The sequence below is a fragment of the Nilaparvata lugens genome, chromosome 5 (assembly GCF_014356525.2).
Source record: "Nilaparvata lugens isolate BPH chromosome 5, ASM1435652v1, whole genome shotgun sequence".
NCBI classification, from domain to species: Eukaryota; Metazoa; Arthropoda; class Insecta; order Hemiptera; family Delphacidae; genus Nilaparvata; species Nilaparvata lugens.
Genome location: NC_052508.1, coordinates 552,472 through 568,128, shown reverse-complemented (window position 1 = coordinate 568,128; position 15,657 = coordinate 552,472). Strand labels below are relative to the sequence as shown.

Sequence of the window (15,657 nt, the reverse complement as noted above, 5' to 3'; positions counted from 1 at the left end):
TTGAGGGTGTTGAATCCGAATCTGAAATCGCGAATTCTCTTTTGAAGCTATTTAGGTTTCGATGGATAGATGAGACATAATCGTTTCCTAGAAAAATTGAAATTGAAAATGTTTTATTGGCAGAAATATAAAATTACAACAGCTTACAAAATACATAATAAAAGCAATACAAATTTTACAACATGAGTAAATACTATTACAAAATAAAATGCATTGCCAATAATTGAGTATTTGCATCTCGAGGTACTAAACCTGTTTGAGATGGTGATATAAAATTGATTACATTACTATAGCGCTAAAATGTAGCTACTGAGGCCGACAGTCGCATATGAAGTGACACATATTACATAACAGTATCGATGATTTATCAATTTTAGCTTCGAGGTATATTGTACAATATTATTATATACAAGTCTACATGAGAATTCTAAAAAAAGTATCTAAATTCTCACATTCCATTACAAATCTCTCAAAAACCTTGATTTTATCTTGCACTGCCTTATCTCCAAGGGCAGCAGGTTTTAGAACTTTGGAGCCAAATAAGAAAAAAATTTCATGAAGTGACTTTTATTTGGCTTAGGTATACAAGCTTCGTATTTATTTCTCAAATTATTGTTTTTCAAATTAAAATACTCATTGCCATTAACGCTTCTATCAAAGAAGTTCCTGAGCACTTTGTAGACATATAAATTTTTCAATGGAAGTATAGCTAATTTTCTAAAGAGAGGTGCTGTGTGATCCAACTTTGCCTTGAAGGAGATAATGCAAATGAAAGATTTCTGTAAAACAACTATCGGCCTCAGGATTACAGTGTATGCTCCTCCCCACAACGCTAGACTATGTTCGAGTTTAGAATTTATCAAAGCATAGTATACAGACTTTAATAGAATGGAGTTACACACTGATCTTAAGAGATAGAATACTCTTATGTATTTCATGAGTTTCTGTTTCAAATAGTTCAGATGCTTTTCCCATGTGACTTTGTTATCTAGTACTAGCCCCAAGTATTTGATTTCTTCGACTTGTTCAAGTTGGGGGCAATCACAGATAGTGGTATCGGTACAAGATGGGCTATGATACCTCAATGGCGTTGGAAAACGGATATATCTTGAAATACTGAAGATCATGAATTTTGTTTTGGGACTCATAATCATAAAATTGTTTGTAAACCACCATCTCAGCCCTACTAAATCATGCTGCATGTCGATGTGTAATTTTTCTAATGTTTTGGCCCGATAGAAAAGAGCGGTGTCATCTGCAAAGGCAGTAAGTTCCCCCTTGAATGACCCATTGCATAGTTCATTTACGTAGATGAGAAACAATGGCCCCGATAAGACGGATCCCTGAGGAATACCGAATTCGACTGTTCCTACATTACTGAGACTTTGATTGACTTTAGTCTTTTGTGTTCTTCCGGACAAGTATGAACGGAACCAGCTGAGTGCAACACCCCTAACTCCAGCTTCATTCATTCTTGATAAAAGAAGAGAATGATCGACAGTATCAAACGCTTTCATAATGTCGACGAATATTCCAGCACACATGTCTCCATTGAGTGTCCCATATACTTTAGTCATGAAGTCGAGCAAAGCTTTTTCAGTATTTGATCCCTCTCTGAAACCATACTGGTTATTACTAAAAAAATTGTGTTTTGACAAAAAGTGAACTAAGCGGGCCTTGACAACCTTCTCTAGGATTTTTTAAAACCGAGACAAAAGGGCGATTGGGCGATAATTTGTGGGGTCATTCTTGTCAGACTTCTTGTACAAAGGTTTTATTATAGTTTTTTTTCAATATCTCGGGAAACAAACCAGAACTGAGACTCAGGTTAAATAGGTAGACTAAAATATTTTCAATATCAGGTAAAACATGTTTTAGAATAACAGGGGTTACATGGTCGAATCCAGGAGCTTTTCGATTGCTGAGTGAATTTACTATATTTCTAATCTCTTGGACTGATGTTGGGTGTAAAAAATCTATATTAAGGTCGCCGGCTACGATAAGGTTTGCACTTTTAATCGTTTCAAGGAAAGGATTTAATTCTTCGTTGAACGAATTTATCGTGAACTCTTGCAGTCTATAGATAGCAACAAATTCTAGAGATACACTTTTTTGTATTCTGATTTAAACCCTAACAATATCGGCAGAAAGGAAGTTATCAACAGATATACTATCACTAGACAAAGATTCGGAAACAAATACTATTATTCCGCCAGCTCTTATTCTACTGTTGCATTTCGAATAAATAACAGTTTGGGATTCTGTAAGAATCTATTTCATTAATGTCTATCCATATTTCACTCAAGATCATGATGTCGGGTACCTTCTCTAAATTTTGCATGTTAATTAGGAATAGATCAAAGTTTTTTCTTAAACTTCTAATATTCTGATGGATAAGGACTAAATTATTTTCATAATTACTGAATATACATTTAGTAAGAGTCTTGTTCATTTCGGTCGTGAATTTGTTATCTGTATCAGCTGTTTCTGCTTGGAGGGCGATAACTGTTTACCTGTATTCTTTAGTTTTAGGGCGCTCACCTAATCGAGTGTTGTAACAGCGACAACTTTGGCTCCATCATGCGCTCGTGTCAGCACCTTTCCGTTTCGCACCCACACGTATTGGAGGAGGTTATCTTTCTTCATGATCTTCAGCTCGTTGAAAACCTTGCGTCGCGAAACGCTTAGGCTTTCATTGATATAAACAGCCTCGGTCGTTCGATCCATTATACCAATGTCCTTCGTATTGAAATTCCGTTTAACTCTTCTTTGTTGGAGTAGGATTTCTTTCACTGATCTTCTCAAAAACTTGACGATAATTCCCCTAGTACGCACCCCGTCTTTATTTGGAGAACCAAGGCGATGACATGCGACAATATCCTGTTCTTGCACCGGAACGCCCAGTCCATGACCAACGTTTTTCACGATCTGAATGATGTCTTCATTTTTATCCTTAGGGATTCCGTTAATCTCGATGCTATTTGCCCGCGAATACTGTTCCAGGTCCTCTAAACGAGTCTCGAGGTCGTTGCATTTCTTCTTTAGGTTGGAGTTTTCTGTCATCAATGATTCGTAATTAGCTTTGTATTCGTTGATGATATTTAGTTGGTTAGATATCATTCCTTTCAGCTCTTCAATATTCTAATGACATGACTCTACTGATTTCCCTTACTCTCTATCCAAAACCTTGATTTGATTTTTGTTTTCTTCTCTCATTTCCTGAAGAAGGTTGTAAACGTCTTTCAAATTGATTTCGTCTCTGCTCAGTAATGATTCTACCTGCATGCTTTTCCTTCTGCTCTTCTTACACAGGTCGCAACGCCAAATTTCGTTGTTGCTACTGAGAAAGTCTATATCATCCTTAGACATCTGTACACAGCCTCCATGAAAGATTTTACTACATTCACTGCACTGTATTTTCGACTGACGACTACTCACTACTTTGGAACATACTTCACATTTGTCACTCATTGTAACACTGGATATAGGATAAAACAGAATATGAAAACGTTTCTCACTTATTTCAATGCACGAATAAAATTGTGAAATACACGACTCTACCATCACCAAATTAAGATAAGAGCGGTCAGCCTCAGTTCCTTCTGCCTCGAGCGCTCGATCATAACTGACGCAAATTGACGCAAGACTGGCTGAGATTGATCGAAGAAAGCACAAACCTTCAAACCTCAGAAATTTACAACGATCTCCCGTCTACACGACGCAAACTTCGCCTGCCAGGTTTGCGCTAATATCGTTGTCGTGTAGACCGGGCATTAGTGTTTGACTAATTTATTCTACAGGCACAGCCTACAGTTGCATATACATAATATACTGTACTCTGTACTGGATAAATAGAATTCACATAATGGGTTCGCGTCATTCTCAGAATGGTTGTTGATCGGCTCAACATCGGTTTCAAGCCTCTACGTTTGTTTCTGTTTACACAGCACCACAATTACCAGTCTAGACCAGTGAGAAAAGAAATTTAATTCTATACTTAAGAATCCTATTCTATATTAAAAATTCCATTCTATATTGGAAATTCTATTCTTTATTACAATCTATATTCACTGGTCTAGACGGCGCAATATTTGCAATAGTGCTAATGTAATTTCCTTGAAATGCACTCAGAACTTTAAAAAGACTTCAGAAATCAGAAATAAACAAGCACCATCTATCATCTGTCTAATGATTCATCATATATCTTCTCTTTCTCTATCATAAGTAGTACTGTATAGCTAGTTGAAGTGATAATACAGTTGGCTCTACAAGATTTCATTTAGTAGTGCTAAAGCTTTTGGAAAAAGTTACTCCTAATCTTGAAAACATTTATAGGAATAGAATGTTCAATTTTAATATGTTCCCTAAGTAATGTTCCATTTAAATAATATTCCTCTATGATGAGCCCTTTTTTTATCCACACACACTGTTACTGAACATGTAATTGAGGAGGAAAAATTGGTTAAAAATGCATGAAACTGATTTTTGCCAATCCCGGGATCAGTCCCGGGATCCTGGGATTGATATTGGATAATCCCGAAATACCAGGATTGGAAATCAGTCCCGGGATTGACATCCCCATTTCTGAGTTCAGTGGCTACAGTCACTGTAGAAGTCTGAATTAGCATCACACCAGCAATTGTTAATTAGGCCTAAACAATGTGACAAAACAGACATGAACATTGTAATGAGCTGATGATCTGATTGAATTACCTCGGTGACAACTGTTGCTGCATATCTGGAATAGTCAAAATTCCAGCCGTACTGGCATGGAGAGGTGGTGAGATTGGCATCTATGCCAGCCCCGCCCAGCACATCCGAATAATTCCTCTCGTACATGTCACATTGACTGTGAATGTATTCGCCTTCTCGAAGAATCAGTGGGATACTGAAACACAGATAACGAAAATAATTATAATATATTTTAATAGATTCAATTCAACAGTATGAGCTTGATCCATTTTTATTTTTTTGATCAGATTCATTCATCACGAAAAACTAGATATAGATTAAGCTACAAGTATGTCGATCAGTCTATGTAATCGTTCATCAAGTTGGGCGATGCTTATTCGCAATAATAATATTATAATAATAAACTCTTGATGTGCTAATTTCGCAAATGATAGATGAAACTGGAATATACTAAAAAATGCAACAGACGTAGATGATAGACATAGGCTAGAATCAGTAGAAAGTTTGCTAGACATCAATATTCGCCGTGTAACAACAAAAACGAATCTAAGTAATTCCGATAGAAAATATTATTTCAGATTTTGAGGCTATAGGCTATGAACTATGAGTTCAATCTATAACCAAGATCTAATCTACAAATAATAGGGATATATACACGAAATTCTCAAGACTAACGAGATAGAAAGAAGTTCTATGTTCCCTGTGTACATGCATAAAAATTATAAGCAATCACACATTGAATAATACAATAGAGAATGTTACGTTCAGATTTTAGCTGTGATTTCATTCTTATTTTATTCAGAGACCCAGAACAAACAATCTAGATAGAAAAAATATTTTGATATAGGTTTTCTCCGTCAGAGATTAAAGACGTTTTAAAAAGATAATTTCAATCTTTATTAGAGTTTTCAATGTTCATCTTACGCTAACGTATGCCCATATCAAGCTTTCTGCGAATTTGTCTAATCAAAAATAATGAATTATAGGCAAGCGGTTGTGTTGAAGTTCATGTTCGCACAAAGTATCCAATATGATGCAAAATAGCTATATTTTTCATAATCTCAAACACATTCTTATTTTTCTTGTATCTCTCATCTGCAGCAAGAGTAAGAAATCATCGTAATATCGTCAACAAACTTCAGATGGAAATTATGTCTTATTCTGAAGTGGAACGATCGTAAAATGTAATCCACAGCTCCAGTCCTCCAGCACTAATAAAACTGTTGCAGTTTGAGCAGCAAAGACATGAACGCTCCCACTAGAAGTCATTTCTTGGTCTGGGATTTTTTCCCGTCACATTTTTAATCTTATAGCACTTCCTCATTCTGGCACTCCTTACTTGATACGTTGGTGTATTTTACGACGCAATATATCCTTGCAATCATCCTGTGTATAAAATGCCAGGTTACTATTGTGAAAACTATTACAACTTTTATGGAATTTCATATGAAATGTGAAATTGAAAAAATCTTTCTCTCAACTCTCGGAGCATGATCACCATGAATATTGTTTATTGTTTATTGTTTTTGAAGAGATGGATTCAAGGATCCAAAGGTTCAAAGAATCCCACACGTCAACCGAAGCTTATTGTGTTCCCAAGTAGTATGTTAGTTGGACAAACCAAATCCTGTGTTCTTTACAAGAACCAGGAGTTTTCCCTATACTAGCATCACATTCATCACCCGGTTGCTTGTTGCAATCAAGTGTGATATGCTTGGCAGTCTCTAGAGACTGATTAGTCCTCGTTACCTACGTGAGTTCCACTCCTGGCCTACTTTGAAGGTCTACTTCCACTCCTACCGCTGATGAAGGGGTAGCCAAGTTGCCTCTAGGGCGCCCGGCCACCCATGACTCAGCCTCTTGAACCACATTTGTGCCTGAAGTTTCACCCATCTCTGGTCTCTTGGGTTTTCTCTTTTTCCCCTCCGGAACTTCGCAGGGTCAGAAGCCTCACCTCTCCCAAGAAGTTTAACCTAAATGTCCGTCCTTCCTTGAGCAATGGTAAGGCTTGGTCACTCCACCCAAAACTCGTGACCTACGTGAGTTCCACTCTTGGTCTTTTCGTAGGTCCTTCCGCTGTGAGAGGGGACGCCAAACTTCCTCTAGGGTTCCAGGCGCCCGGCCACCCTCGACTGAGCCTCATGACCCACATTTGTGCCTGGAGTTTCACCCATTTCTGGTCTCTCGGGTTTTTGTTTTTGCCCCTCCAAAACTCAGCAGGGTCAGAAGCGTCACCTCTCCAAAGAAGTTTTTTTTCTGAATGGCCGCCCTTCTCTGAGCAGTGGTGAGTTTTGGTCTCTCCACCCACAAAATCGTGACCTACGTGATTTTCACTCCTGGCTTCTTTATAGGTCCTTCCGCTGAAGGAGGGGTCGCCAAATTGCCTCTAGGGCACCTGGCCACCCTCGACTAAGCCTCTTGACCTACATTTGTGCCTGAAGTTTCACCCATCTCTGGTCTCTTGGGTTTTTCTTTTTTCCCCTCCGAAACTGCCCTGATGGGGCAGATCTCGTGGGTTTGAAGGCAAGGCAACTTCTGGAGCTGCCTTGAGGTCCATTTCAGTCGCCTCCTACAAGTATGGATACTGTGGATGAATTCTGGTTTTCAACACATTCTTGAGTACGATGATCGACTCAAAGCTCCCCCAACACACAGGGTGCAGCATGGATAATCTAGTTAGACTTTCTGTAGCTAGCTTGATATGACTTTCTCAACAAAGAGCAAAGAGCAAACTATTTGATGAAATAAATAAGAGTGATTTCGAATTTCATTGGATAGATTTACATAATGAAGGTACGTTATGTATTCTCGAGCAAGCTCTCCACTCGAGCTAATCTAAGCAGAAATAATATCCAAATTTTCAACTATCGATGAATGATGTTAGCCTAGATCTTGAGTAGGATTTGTATCCAGACTTTTCCTAGTGTAAAAATAGTTTTTGGAAAGTGAGAAGTGTAAAAGAGTGAAAATTTTTATTAAAAAGATTATTAAAATCACTTACGGCTCACAAAAATATCTAGAATGAGATATAAAATTACTATCAAGAGCTTATATTCAGTATCACTTGGTGGCTTTGAACTTGGGACTCATTAATTACCTGTAACTGTTGTAACAATAATCTATAATGGATTATAAAAAATACACATGACCGATGAAGAAAAGCGAACCCCAGATTATCGGTATTCCATAACGATGAGAATTCATAATTTTGAAATCCATTGTCAACACAGAGGCTACTCTTCTGAAAATCCCAGATAAAATAAGACAATTTTCAACTTTTGATAAATATAGTAACTTCTTGAATTGAATTTGTTTTCTGACTTGAGTGTTGGAGTGGTTATTGAGGAGTGAGTGTATAGAATGAGATTATTATTTACAAAAAGTTGAAAATCAAATGCAGAAATACTATCTAGATCCAAAATCCAATACCACTTGGTGGCATGAGACTCATTCAATACCAACTGTTGTAACAATAATATTAACTGTATCATAAAAAATACACACGACCGATAAAGAAAAGCAAACCACAGATTATTTGTATTCCCCAATAATTATAATTTTTCTTTCTCAATATAATATATAGTATGGATAATTTAATGACTTAACAAATCTTCAAAATCGAGAACTTGAGAGTCACTTAATGTTGAGTTGAAATAATTGAAACATTTACAGATCATGGTGGAAATCATAATATAAAAAAGGATATCTCATAATGCACATAACCATCATTATAATGAAATGCATTATAATAAATGCGGAGTATTCCGACACTGAGGCTACTTCTAAAATAACCAAAATCAAATGAAACTGATGTAGGTTGTACAATGTACATGTGGCACATACTTGGGAACTTGGATGGATCCGCACCACTAACAAGAATTGCAGTCGAGCTGTCTCCTCAAATTGATGAGAATTTCTGACCAGCTGTCGTGTGTGCAGTGTGCACATTTCAAGCCAATACCCAATACAATGCCAACACGAATTATTTCCCACAGAGAGTGACACGTTGGAGATAGTTATTGGAGTGACACGTTGCCAGTCGCCAATATCACAACACATCCAGTTTTTCCACCACTTTTTAAACAGTTCTGTTCTCGATATCTTCTCGTGAAATAAATCCAGCCGAACGAGAAACTTTTTCGGACTGGGAATTCTGAATACGCACTGGTTTGACAGCAAGAGCCAACCGTAAATTTACACAGGGAACGTCAATGCCGAGCTCGGCTGAAAAAGTAGTCAGTTTGTAACTTGGATTACTGCGATTGGAAAAGTGCGATATTGTCTTTTTTAATTCCGCAGAAGTCTGCCTATCCTATCATTAATTGGTTTGGGGTGTGAACAATTGAATTCTCTGATACGAAGTTGTTAACGCTTGACTGCTGTTTCTTAGGATAATAACTGCGAAAAATGTACGACAGGCATTCATATAATGTTGACTAGTTCTAGTTAATGAGTAAGAATCTTTATTAACCGTAATGGGCTCAAAAATCCATATTAAAAGATTTTGAAGGTATGATTAAATCACCTGTTAGTGTCTTTCCTGTAAAATATCGCAGAGAATGATCTAACTGTTGACCAACATCAATTGTGGATTGTGGTCCATGTAGAATATTTCTAGAGGAAATAAAATTGTACGTTTTTTGAGAGTTGTAATTCTCACATATCTAATCATTGGGTTTATCGATAGTACATTGGTAGTCTTGGAAATATTATTTTATGAGATATTCCTCATTGCAGATGATCAGTTGATTCAAATTAGTGACTGAGGAGTTTATCAAAATAATAAAGCTGCTTGTAAAATTAGGAGGGGTCTTAATTGAAGAAAATATAATACTCTCCATAGCCTTTGTCACTCGCAAATCAAACAAATGATTAATTGTTAACGCTTAAATTGAGGTCTTTCAACAGCGAGTAAGTCATCTGTTAATTTGTTGGTCTAGATTGTTCTTAAATTGTTAGTCTGCTGATTTGTAGTTTGAATAAGTCTAGAACGATTTCAGTTCTGGTGATTGTAGATAGTTGTTACCCAATGTGAGGTTTTGAGGTTTGGCGAAACAATGGAACCAGTATAATGCTGGCCGAGTTGGCATTTAACACAACAAGAGGAATGGAACCAGCAGAAATCAAGAGCTCATTCATTGACTATCCAACTGTGAAGCTTGACTTGGTGAACAACTGAACATATTATTGGCTCGCAGCATAGTGGCGAAGTTTATGCGAGTCGGCGGCGGTCGGTCGGCTGGGCCGGATTCCTTGGATGGCTGCGGTTCAAAGCAGCTTCAGTTGTCCGTTTGAGCGTGAAAAGTGCGAGAAACACTTCCCTACTCACCCCTCTCAGAGCCCACCCTCTTCACAACTATGTCGTTGCAGTTTGTCGCTCTTTTGTTGATCGATTAATCTGTGATTGTAATGGTTGTCTCGTGATACAGTGGACACCTGAGAGAACATGCAGCACGTCAAACGCAGAAATTTGAAATTACCTTCCAACTTCGACAAATAACTGGCTGGTTTTCACAAACTCTAGAAATTTATCGATTCGCAAACACCGAGTTCCACAGTAGATTCATTGATTGAGGAGCTGGTTATTCATGAGGCGATAGTTTGAAATTGGTTGAGGCATGCCATTTATTAATTTTGCAGTCAGGTGTGGTTAGTATTTGCTTCTACGTATAGGAGTAAATTCAAATTCAAATTTATTCATCAAAAAGACATATTTACAAAATAATAGTGTAACAATGGTAAATAAAGAATATTATACTCCCTGCGTGGATGACTTGTCCGTGTGCAGGGAGGAGTCGAACAAAATCAGACAGTTGAAATACACTTGTTTGAATTGAGGAAATTATGATACTTTACATAGTTTGAAATTGAAAGTAAAATATGAAAAAAATATATGATTGCAGTATAAACATACAAATAATAATAATTTTCAGCTCAACGGCGCTTAAGGGTTTCACTGGGCAGTCATAACTTTATCATTTTAATATTGTGTGGGGGATAAAAATTAAAAACATAATAATATTCAAAGCATTTTCAAAGGAGATATTCATCTATAAGGCGAATTTAGGAGAGCCTCCGAAGCCTCTGCCCCAATGTAGAGCAGCCACTTGCTCACTCTACGCTTGTATAGGGCAACGCTACACCCCACAATGTCAGAGATCTCAACTGGAATATTACGGTAAAGCTAATGAGCTACGTGGAAACAGTTTCCTTGTTGAATGGAGTTATTTAACCGGGGAATCTGAATGTTGGTATGCAATCTGTTTCTGGTTGGGTATTTATGTTGGATTTCGGTGAAACTAAAGTTACTTTTTTTATAAAAACAAGAAGATTTTTTATAAACAGTTGTTTTATATTCAAAACTGGGAATTCCTGGAAGAGGAGATGTGTTGAATACCTATGATTTTTGACAAGCAGCTTTTTGATAAGGGCTGTGAGATTGCGAGAGGCCGCAGTACTCCCAAAGAGGCACCACCCCACGCCAAGATGCCATATTCGAGCAACGTCCGCACATTTGCACAATACACAGACCGACGATGACCAGCACTCAGGACTCGCCCTAGTAGTTGTCCAAAAGCATAGATCATTCTTCGAAGCCTTTGCTTGAGATACTGCACATGGGGCGCCCAGCTCAACTTATGATCAAATACCAAGGTACCAAATACCAAGGTATTTGTATTGTAATACCTGTTCTATGACCGGACGGTCACATGCCTTAGGATTTGAATCGCCGCATGAGTGCATTTTGAGCACCCAGGGTCCAGGGCTATTCCGAAGGAGAATCGGCATGCACTTCGATTTTGAAACATTTATTGATAGAAAATTGTTATCAAACCAGTTATTCAATTTCACCAAGTCAGATGAGGCTCTATTGAATGTTTCCGTCCAGGTGCAACCTGTTGAAACCAGAGCTGTATCATCAGCAAATAGAAGCAGTTGTCCATGTAGGTTCAACCTTTTAATATTGTTGATGTGAATTAGAAACAGCTTGATCCACGCCACAACAGCCGCACTGAACCGGCGATGACTGTCTAGCAGTCTAATATTAGCTGGCAGTGAATTCCATAATCTAATAGCAGTAACATGGAATGACTTGTTATATAGTTCTGTGAATTGGAATAGACAATGAGCAAGTCCATGACGCGTCCCACCCCTGCCAACATCGCTCATGAAGCGAAACCGTGCCGCCAAGTAATTGGGAGATGGAGATTTCAAGAGTTTAAAAAGGAACATGAGTGCATGGAGACTCCTATATACTCGTGCAATCTTAGAAGTTCAAGTTGTCCATAGTACTGAGTAATGTGCTCGTCCCGTCGTAAACCAAAGATGAAGCGCACACAGTAATTCTGAGCACGCTGCAATTTCTGGGTAAGTTGAACAGTCATGTCCATAGTCACTAAGTCGAAAAAAGGGGAATATCAGGGTTTTAACCAACATGATTTTAGTAGGAAAAGGCAATAGGTGCCCAATCCTTTTCAATGAGTTAATCCCAGCTACAACTCTCTGTGTGTTACAAGTCAAGTTCACATGGTCTGTACAGTCGAGAGTATTTGGGAAAGTCAAGCCTAGATTTTCCACCCTGGTGCTGTAGTCAAGTTGTACGTCGTTGATGCTTATGTGGGGCAAGTCACGGAGGAGCTACCATCCAACAGCGGTGGTATTTAGTGTATTAAATTCGTTTGCAATAGATAATATAATATTTCATTTCATTTATTCATAGACAATAGATACAATGCAGGTAAAAGCAACAGTCATTCGCCCAAAACTGCTTTAAACCTCAATTGGAATACACAGTCTAGAGGTTATGCAAATGATAACTTAATTCACACACTATTTTGAGTCCAAAAAAATGTATGTTCTACAATAATTTCAAATTTATCAGATTAATCAGTTTCAAAATACAAATCCAAACAAAAATCTTCCTTTACAATCACAAAAATATTGAAAATTTCACTAAGTAAAAATTTTTATGGAATAGTTTTATTATTTATAAAAATAAGTAAATATATTGATAGATATAGACTAGCCAATTATATTTACTACTATCATTATGCCATATTAATAGCATGATAAAAATAGTGATAGATCAATCATGTTTACAGACACTATTGAATCAGAAAAATAGTATGCTTTTATTCATTCCAGGGAATTATTTAATTGATTAAGTTGAATATTAACTTTTCTAATTTCTTAGTGAATATCCATCTTCTCCATTGTATGAGATAGGCATGTTTGATATGAAACGTACATTTAAATTATTATGTTATTTATTAATTGATTTTTAAAAAGGTGAAAAATAAAAGCTAAAAAACTAGTTTTCTCAAATAATATAGTAGGAGAATTCCAAGAAGATGGTGATGAGACTGCTTGATAGCAAAAACTAAATGAATTCATAGGTAAATAGTTTCACATGTTAACACGCGATAGCTAATAAAGCTTTAAATAGTTTATCGCAATTTTACTGATCATATGCTGATAGTGAATGTTTTTGTGATTTTTCTGTCTTTTTTTTTTGTTTCATCTTTCTGATCAACCGAGATACAAAGTTTTTAGTATAATGTATATTTGGACTGTACATTTTTGTGATCTTTATAAAAGTGTTTTCATAACCTCATTTGGACTATTTTTATCAAAATTAGGGAGAGGAACAGTTTTGGGTTTATCCTGTTGATTCTCTCCCAATCATTAATTTAATGTTGTGATTAAGGAATGTAATAAATGTAAATGTAAATGTAGATTTGGTTAAAGGACTCCTCAACCTTATCTCAAACAATCATGATAACTAAGTAAGTAGCCTACTACGCTTCGATTTTATGTTCTGTTTGATAGGGCACTCAACGTTGCATCGAAAGTTAGATGGATCTTTTCAATGTAGAGTTTATTGAAAGTAACATAAATATTATTCGAATGTTGTATTCACATGACTGATCAATAGCTTCGAAAGGACGGCAAGATACTAACATTAATAGAGATATTTAATATGCTGTGAACCAGATTAAGTAATTCATGCCTAAAATTGTATACAAAATTGTTCTGAGCTAAGTTAATTTTAGTCCTGCGTAATATCAACATTAACATCAGTTTTTATCTTCAAATGGTTGCTAATAAAAGAAGAAACAATAGGGTGAGAACGTTTTTTAGATATAATTATAAGTAGACTACCTAGTTAAATTGAAAAATAAAATTAGATATTAGAAAAATTGATAATATTGTAACCTGTAAAATTTGGATTTTCACACGATTAGATAGGATGTTTAGCTATTGTCTCGAGAATTTTAAAAACATTTCCATTTTTGGTTACTGGTACGCCAGAAATTATAATGTTATTTTTTCGCGTATCTGCGATTTAAGTTGTTTCACTTCACTTCATAGTCGAGTATTTTCACGTGTTATAACGTTGATGGATTTAGTGTTCTCTTTACAAGATTTATAGATTTCATTGTATTGCTCCTTCAAAACGTTGACTTCTTTGATGACTGAACTCAAGTTTTTTTGAACCCTATAAATTTTTTTCGTTAATCTCCTTTCGAAACGCTTCAAGTATAGATCTAAGACTGTCCTGTTCTGTGTCCTGTTGACTGCACTCGCAGCACTTCCATTTATTTATTTAACTCTTTTGTTATACTCGGATTAGAAGGGTCCAAACACGGTTAATGAAAAACACCACTACAAGCTGTACATTTGAGACTATCCTCAGCCTGGATCACTGAGTCGCACTTTTTACACGTGTCTGCCGTGCTCACGACACGAGAAAAAAAATTAATAGACTTCAATTCAAATTCAGAATAGTTCAAACTCGATATACAAAGAACAAAATAGCGGAATCAAGTAGAAGCACGGTATGGCAAACGACAGGCGGCTAAAGAGATAAAGATAAGCAAACCAGAATTAGTTGTTTACTCATCGGCTGACCGATTACGACTGATAACTATAAACTTGAAATTGTTTGACTATCAATTTAATGAACACTCACAATTCGGATTCAATGTCAATGGGAATGTTGAATAAAAATAATACTGTGGATAAAAATCCTGCTAAGTGTAGGCAGGAATTACGATCTCTCACGTGGATGGATGTAAGAGAAAATATGGAGAAGAATTCATATGAAACTATCAGATAACCCGTGCTCCATAAGGGTTGTTTAATGCACAAATAGATTGAATCTAGTTTTATAGTTCCATGGTGATATTCAAAGTATCAACAAATAATAATTTACAATGAAAAAAAAAATTATTGGGATTTTATCTCACGTAAACTTTGTATCAAAATTTGAATAAATTTGTTTTGATTATTCAAATTGTAATCAATTGATTAAAACAAATTAAAATAGGCGAATCTTCGAAGTTTCAGTTTTATCAGTTCAGTAGTTAGTTATACAAATTTCTCATTAAGTGGACTGTAATTTTAATCGATTTAATATTCAATATATTCTGGCAGATAAAGACTAATGAATCCATTTATGATGCAATGAAAATCTCATACCTATGAGTTTGGGTGGTGAAAAGGTAAAGGAAAGAATAAAGGAATAGAGAAATGTAAATAAATCACTTGACCTCTGATTATTTATGATGTACTGCAGAGAGTTGTTGAATCATGTAAAAAACAAATTCTGCTTCTCAATTCTACTACTAATCCACTACTACTTTCAATGTAAAAAATCCTCAAATTCTCACATGTACTTTAAAATGAATTATTACTCCCTACGATCGGAGACACGAAATTACCTTTAATAATTTTCGATAAAAATACAAACAAATCAATGAATGAGTCGAACTGTCCTGTCAACGGAGCCAGCTTTTCGAACCAACTGGCATTCGAAAACTACAAACCAAACAATTGAACAATTACGCATTAGAGTGCGCCAATAGACGGGGGAGATTGAAAGCTAACTACAAGCGCCAAACTCCAAAATATTCAAATGGCGTCAACAGTATTTCAGACGCGAAGATACGATAAACTCGTATT

The 15,657-nt window shown here is 36.3% G+C and overlaps 1 protein-coding gene across 1 annotated transcript in view; it reads right to left on the bottom strand.

The window, feature by feature from the left end:
* Positions 1–15,657, bottom strand: part of LOC111053198 (beta-alanine transporter) — a 208,593-nt gene that overhangs the window by 68,432 nt on the left and 124,504 nt on the right. Inside the window, exon 2 of the mRNA XM_039429322.1 lies at positions 4,714–4,888. Within this exon, the coding sequence (XP_039285256.1) occupies positions 4,714–4,888 (175 nt within the window). The remainder of the gene's footprint in view (positions 1–4,713; positions 4,889–15,657) is intronic.